The sequence below is a fragment of the Cucurbita pepo genome, chromosome 1 (assembly GCF_057944985.1).
Source record: "Cucurbita pepo subsp. pepo isolate OVF chromosome 1, ASM5794498v1, whole genome shotgun sequence".
Lineage (NCBI taxonomy): Eukaryota > Viridiplantae > Streptophyta > Magnoliopsida > Cucurbitales > Cucurbitaceae > Cucurbita > Cucurbita pepo.
In genome coordinates this window covers 10537699-10545652 of record NC_141798.1, presented here as the reverse complement: position 1 = coordinate 10545652, position 7954 = coordinate 10537699, and the positions used below count along the sequence as shown (strand labels likewise).

The window sequence follows — 7954 nt, the reverse complement described above, 5'->3', positions numbered from 1 at the left end:
CTTCAACTTTCTGTCCATCCCCATCCAAAACCATACAAACTTCATTGGTTAACAAACAAAGAAGAAATTAAGGTGAATTCCCAAGCTCTTATTTCTTTTACTCTTGGAAGATATAAAGATGAAGTTCTTTGTGATGTCGTACCAATGCATGCGGGGGACATCTTATTCGGCCGACCTTGGCAATATGATAGAAAGGTAACATTTGATGGTTTGATGAACAAGTATACTTTTACTGTGTGTGGGAAGAAATTTACTTTACTTCCATTGTCTCCATATGAAGTACATTGTGACCAATTGAGATTGGAGAAGAAAAGAAAAGAATATGAAGAACAATAGTGGAGAGAAGAAACTAAGGTAAAGGTGAGAAAAAAAAAAGTGAGGAAAAAAAAAAAACAATATTCAGTTCTTGTCCGGAAAGAACGAAGAATTTGATTTGAGGACAAATCCTTTTAAAGAAAGGGGGGATGATATGAATCCAACAACTGATCACGTGCATGTACCCGAATGATAGATTACAAGAAGCAAGATTAAGAAGATTCCAGAGGACTATACATTGCATCTTCAAAAGCTAGCTAGTGTACCGGTTGAAACAAAGACTTTTGAGCCAAAAAATCTTTATAGCATTAGCATATCAAATCAAGAAGATAATGGAGTGGCTGATATTGGAAAGTAATTAGAAGACTTCCTTTGGTAGTTGAATTACCAATTAAGGAAATTATTAATGCCTTATTTGCTTCATTTTATATTTAATAGCATTTATTAATAGTTTGTATGAATTGCCATATATTCTTCAATTTGTATTTAATAGCATTTATTAGCATTTATTAGTGGTTGGTGGCTGAACTTATTTTGTTAGGGTTATCTTCTGGGCCTATTTAAAGGCATGTAATACTCATGTTTGAGAGATTTTGATTGAATACAGAAAAAAAAAACCGTTGTGTTTTCTTGATACCCTTTTGGTGTTATTCTTTTTCAAATCTTGCTTTAGGTTTGATGTTTAAACCAATTCATTGAATTAGTTTTGATCAAGCTAATTCTGGAGTGAATTGTCTTGGTATCTAAGAGTGACCATCATAGATTCCAAGTTCGATCTAAGAGTCATTCATCTTCTAACCAGCTCTTGGTTGGAATCAATCCGTTAAGTTAGCTTTCTCTGTGAGCGTTTTGCAAGGATTCTAGAAGAACCTCTAGCTTTGCAAATCCCAGCATTGTTGGCGCTTATCATATAGATTTCTGTATAGATTTCTATGAGGAAACTTCTAATAATCTGTATATTTTGGGCATTATTTTTAAGTATTTTATTTCTTTATAAAAATCATGAGCGGTGAGTGACGTTTGACATGAGGTTTTTTTTTTTTTTTTTTTTTTTTTTTCATTAAAGTTAAAAAAGAGAATAAAGTGCTCAGAAAAGGAAAAAAAATATATTCTTTTAATTAAATAATTAATCTTATTGTTTGACTAAATGGTAAATTAAGGTGATTTGTTATTTTACTTTTTTTTATTATTAAGTTAAAACGATTTTAAAATCACTAATTCAAATCTTATTCAAAGGTAATACAATCTAGTTAGAGAAAAAGAATCTTCTATTCTTTTTTCATATGAAACACGTTCTTAGTGGCATGTGTAAAGTAATATTTTAAAATATTTTAATAATATTTTTCTTTGATTCAATGTAAGTGGAATAAGACTGTAAAGGCAAACCAAGTTTGATTAGTATAAAAGACTAAATATGGGGTTGAGGTTTGTACATCTTCAAACTTTCCTTACAAACAAATATAGCATTGGTATAACAATGTTCATCCCCAAACTTCAAGCTTCCATGGCTAAGTATGAAGCAAGTGAGATGATCAAAAAGTGTACTAGAAATGGTGATAATGCTCAACTAAAAGCTTTTAGTGGCATTGCTCGAGCTTCAACTCAAGTCGACAATCAAGGCATGGTACTGGAAATCTTTAGAGATAATAAGAATGTCGGGCCCAAGCTTAGTTCAAATACTCAACTAAAGGCATCTAATATGCAATTTAGTCGAGAGCAGATGAAGGAGATTTTTAAATATCATGATAGCGACAAGGATGGTTTTCTCAACGTAAGGGAGCTAACAAAAGCTTTTGCTTTTCTAGGCTCAATTATTCCATTTGAGAAAGCTTCCTATGGCATGACATATGCTGATGCAGATAAAGATGGCCTTATCAGCGAGGCTGAACTTGACAAACTCATTGATTATGCCCAGAAATTTATGAAGAAGAAATGAGCTTCTAGACTACATACCCTTGTATTTCATGCATGAAAGGTAGTTGTGTATATGATACAAAACTATATATATATATATATATATATATATATTCCTTTTATTTTAATAATTTTCATGAGAAAATTGTTTGGAATTTTGTTTCGTGTAACAAAAATATATTACTTGTTCTTCGACTAATTCTACTAATGGACTCAATCACTCTTATATTAAGACATTCAGTCTCTTAAGTTTCTCAAGGTTGAGGGTTATACTACATCTTTAGTTTGTCCATAACACTGATGCCTTTCCTTCCAAGTATCTTTTAATATATTTTGTAAGTAAATAGAGATAAATGGAGTTTATTTTGGTAAATTAGAAAGAAACATGTGGGACTTAATTGAATATAACGTAAGCTATAAAATGAGAAAATCAATAGAAAAGTAGTCTTAATTATTTCAGCAATTGAATCTTTGCTTTAATAATAATGAATGCAACCACCAATATTATATTTTGTAAGTAAAAAACTCTTAAGGTAATAATTGAATCTCTCGAGTAATCCTAATGCACTTCATCTCTTGGATTTGGGTGAGTGTCTTAAAGGGATGTATATGCCTTTCCAAGCCCAAAAATAGGATTTACCATTTTGGACCATTTTTTTTGTGATCTATGTTCCACGTAATTAAGGGATGTTATCTCTCCATTGAGCTTTTATGTTTGCATGATATGGTATCGTTAGCTTCAAGTTCTTGATTGTGTGTTTTCACGATAAAGTGAAGTTATCTATACATAGTTGGAACTAAGGCGCTAGAGTTAGGTTAGCTAGACGATAAGCTAGTTTAGGACGTCTCTCGTAGATTGAGCACCTTAAGGTCGTGAGCAACAATCAGAGGGTGTAGACCCTAGTGCTCCCAGACTATGAAAGACTCAATGAGTCAAACCAAATTACCCTAGAGTAGAAGGTTCACGTTATGCCACTAAGCTTTCCTAGGAACCAAGTAAACCTACTTAATACCTAGAGATGACCAAGTTGAATATTAGAATTTATATTTTGTGCTTTAGGTGATAAGTAATAATTTAAAGTCTGTGATTTAGTCATGCTTAAATGTCGTGGTGGTCTACTAGGTTATTAGAGTGGCTAAGGGGCTTAAACACAGACCTTTTACTCCAAGATACTCTTTTATGAGTCCATGAGCCTACCTTAGTCTGGAAGCACTAGGGTCTAGACCCACTGATCGGTGTTTTGTCTACTGAAGATGTCTTGACCTAGGTCATTGTCTAGCCAACCTGACTCTAACATCCTAGTATTATCTCATCACTGTTATTTATGCTCTATAGGGGGAATATGCAATCAACCACATGAAGCTAACATACAATTTTTCATGTAAACATACATGCTCAATAGGGAGCTAACGTCTATCAATCACTCGAAGCATAGATCACAAGATTCTCATTATTCTTTGTAGTATAGTATAAGGCTTGAAAGCAGCATGTAATTCATAATCACAACTTAAGGGCAATCCTATAATTACAACACAACCATGTTATTCTCATGTCCATAGGCTCATTTTATGCTTTAAATATGTAGATTCTATCCACCTAAGCTTGTATTAATTGACATACATACTTATCCAGGCAATCCCTACAAGCACTGTTCGAGGACAATCTTAATGGTTATTTACATAGTTGGTCTGTGTTTTCTCGAGCTAGATTTGCTATTAAAAAGGTGCCCATAATTTCTAATCAATAAAATTCGATAAGTTAAAGATGTGTTTGTTGAATGTGTTAAGTGAATTTGCTTAAAATGATTTGATTTTAAAATATATATCCACTAAATTTTATCTACCAACGTTTCTCTAAATGAAATAAATAAATTGTCCTTTGGTATCCATGTTTTTTCTGGATATTAAACTTTATTAAAGATATAGATTTAACAAATCTACCATTCACCAACTCCTATAATTCATTCATCTTAGACATCTTTTTAGTTAAAAACCATGAGTGACATTTGAAATGATTTTTTTGCATTAAAATTAAGAGAATAAAGTGTAAAACAGAATAAAAATATTCTTTTGACTAAATATTTAATCTTATATTTTGACTATATATCACATATTTATCATTAAAAATCACTTTTTAAGCCATTCTAAATTTATTGATACAATTTATAGATAAAATTATGAGTGGAAAGGTGAGATTCTAATTTTAAAATGATAATGTTAATGTTTTTTCTTAGGTTAAATACCCTTGAAAAGATTGCAAAGGTCATTAGTTTATCCCCAAACTTTTGTATTTAGTTTTATGATGGTATTCCAAACTTGTTTCCAGTTCCTATATTTTAAACATTAGGAACAAGTAAAAGAAGAAGAAAAAAAAAAAAAAAAAAAAAAGAAACAGATAAAAAAGAAAAGATCTCAAAAGTGTTAAAACCGTTTATAAAAGGTTTGTATGGAAATAATATTATACAAATATATAGAAACATTCCAAGACTTCATTCATGCAAAGATTCTCATGTTTCCCATGAAATCTAACACATGGACCATTGTAAATTAGAAAAATAATTTTGCAAAAGTTACGAATTTGAAATTGATGTCATGGATTCATATAAGTTGACTTGGATACAAAGGACAAAATCGAACTTTTATTAACGATAAATTGGGGACACCAGCCTAAACTAATAAGGTAAGTGGTCTTATTATTGGCATGGTTAGAAGTTGATGTTGTATGATGACACATGCCCGTGGTTCTACACGTGTCATATGCTTGATATGTGTGGAATGTTTATGATATATGTTATGATGTGATGTGTTTAGCGATATGTTTGAGATTTGATATGTGAATGATATGGTATATGTTATGGTACGATGCATTTGACGATATGTTTGAAATACGATACGTGAATGATATATATATATATATATATATATATATATATGATATGCGAATGATATGATATATGTTATGGCACAATGCGTTTGACGAAATGATATGACTATGATATGTTATGTGAATGATATGATATATGTTATGGTATGATGCGTTTGACAATACGATCCATATTGTGATATACTTTATGATATGATACGTGTACGATATGACATGATATGTTAGGAGACACGATATGTTTATGATATGATACACGTGACATGATAAGATGTATGATATGAATGACATGCAATAAGATGTTTTGACATGATACACAACCCTGAAATCACATGAAAAGTTATGATAATGATATGATATGATACGATACGAAGGAAAACGCTAGAGGGGTTGTCATACATGATAATGAAAAATGAAAAATGTTGGAACCTCATGTATCATGGTGTGTTCATGCGTCGAGGGATACCACCTTTTTATGATGGTACAAACGTGTATAGTAGGAGACAGGAAAATGATCATTATGGTTATCATAATGTTGCTACGACCAGGAAAAAAAACGATCATTATGTTTATCGTAATGCTGTGATGGTCAAGCAGGGAAACGATCATTATGTTTATCCAAATGCTGCGACGGTCGCTATTCCGAAACAGGTGTCCAGCATCAACAACTACTAGAGAATGTAAACCCGACAAGAAAAGGGCCCAGGAGGTATGCGAACCGACTGATGGGTCCATACTCGCACGTGTGTTGACCGTGTGTAGAACAATGAATATACATCCAATTAGCCTGTTTAGAATAGCTGCCTAAGGAATATAAACTGATATGATAGGTACTAATTTCAATAATGGGGTCACTTACTGAGTATTTCTTAAAATACTCAAACTACTTTTATTTTACATAAAAGCAAGACACTCTTGTACGACTCATGACAACATCACAAGTCAAAACTATGACACATACATAAGATACATGTATTTATTTTCTTAGACATAGGTTAGAAAATGGTGTTTTTATCTTTAATGTTTATTTGTTTTATTTAGAAATTTGTTATGTCGTTTTAAAGACATTTTCAAACACGTCAGTCTATAGCATTATTTTATGTTGAAGTTTTAATTGATTATTTCCGCACAAATGAGTATGTTATATATACCATAGCGACTTTACACTATAAAAAATCTAGGGTCATTATAGTAAAATAGCCGGAGTGACATCTCTTCTATGCCAATGCCATTGAAATAAGAGAATCTCTATGCCGAATAACTTTTAGCAAAATCTTAGAATTGCCAAGTATAGGATGACATGTATTAGTGAAGAAACTCTTTGTCTCTAGAACTTCATCAAAGATATAGATTTGTTCGAGGAAACTTCTCTAATCCGTCTATTTTAGACATTATTTTTAAGTAATTTATTTCTTTATAAAAAGCATGAGGGGCACTTGAGTGACTTTTGACATGAGTTTTTAAAAAAAGAGAATAAAGTGCTCACAAAAGATAAAAAATATCCTTTTAACTAAATAATTAATTTTATAGTTCGACTAAACTAAGGTGATTTGTTACTTACTTTTTTATTTTTATTTTTTATTATTATGAATCAGTTATAACTGTTTTGAAATCACTATTTCAAATCTCATCTATAAGGTAATAAAGTCAACTTCGAAAAAAAAAATATCATAGGAAACACGTTAGTTTTATATGTAAAGTAATATTTTAAAATATTTTAATCAATAATATTTATGGGTAATATTTTTCTTTGGATTCAATGCACCTCAAAAGGGAATAAGGGTGTAAAGGAAAACCAAGTTTGATTAGTATAAAAGACTAAATATGGGGTTGAGGTTTGTTCATCTTCAATCTTTCCTTACAAACAAACAAATATAACATTGTTATAGCAATGTTGATCCCCAAACTTCAAGCTTCCATGGCTAAGTATGAAGCAAGTGAGATGATGAAGAAGTATCCTAGAAATGGGGATGATGTTCAACTAAAATCTTTCATTGTTCGAGATTCAACTCAAGTCAACGATCAAGACAAGATATCGAAAATTCAAAAAAGATAACAAGAATGTTGTGCTCAAGCTTAGTTCAAATACTCACCCAAAGACATCTAAGTTGCAATTTAGTCGAGAGCAGATGAAGGAGATCTTTAGATATCATGATAGCGACAAGGATGGTTTTCTCAATCTAAGGGAGCTAACAAAAGCTTTTGCTTTTCTAGGCTCAATTATTCCATTTGAGAAAGCTTCCATGGCATGACATATGCGGATGCAAATAAAGATGGCCTTATTAGCGAGGTTGAACTTGACAAACTCGTTGATTATGCCCAGAAATTTATTAAGAAAAAATGAGCTTTTAGACTACATTCCTTCGCATTTCATGTATGATAAGTAATTATCTTGTATGATACCAAAAAAAAAAAAAAAAGAAAAAAACTATATTTGAAATAAAGAATTTATTTTCTTTTTATTTTAGCAATTTTCACTCTAAAATTGTTTGTAACTTTGTTTCTATTGATAACAAAAAATTTTATTTCCTCTTCTACTAATTCTTCTTTTAGTACTTAGAACTATGCTTAGAATCAAGTAAATCTAAAGAGGTGGTGTACTGCGTTTAGTGTTTAAAACTTGCATAATATTGATTATGCTTTTGTTTCTTTCAATCGTGCTTGTCTATTCAATTATGGTATGAAGAATGTGCTTTGGAAGCTACCCTCTAAATTAACCTTACTCGTTTCTTTGTTCTTGATTAAAAGACATCATTCTTACGTATTAATGGCACAAATTTTTATTGTGGTTCTCTTAACCTTTTTTTGTAATTTTGTTCCCATTGATAACAAAATCTTTTTTGT

General features: G+C 31.1%; 1 protein-coding gene and 1 pseudogene across 1 annotated transcript; both read left to right on the top strand.

The window, feature by feature from the left end:
• Window positions 1-1792: 1792 nt before the first annotated feature.
• Window positions 1793-2298, top strand: LOC147794694 (uncharacterized). Its single transcript, XM_087118273.1, has one exon. The coding sequence runs from the start codon at window positions 1793-1795 to the stop codon at window positions 2249-2251; it is 459 nt and encodes a 152-aa protein (XP_086974399.1). The 3' UTR covers window positions 2252-2298.
• Window positions 2299-7001: 4703 nt separating this feature from the next.
• LOC147794693 (uncharacterized) lies at window positions 7002-7487 on the top strand (annotated as a pseudogene).
• Window positions 7488-7954: the final 467 nt, after the last annotated feature.

Excerpts from the sequence above, each read along its gene's own strand:
- LOC147794694 (XM_087118273.1), top strand. The coding sequence starts at position 1,793 with ATGTTCATCCCCAAACTTCAAGCTTCCATGGCTAAGTATGAAGCAAGT.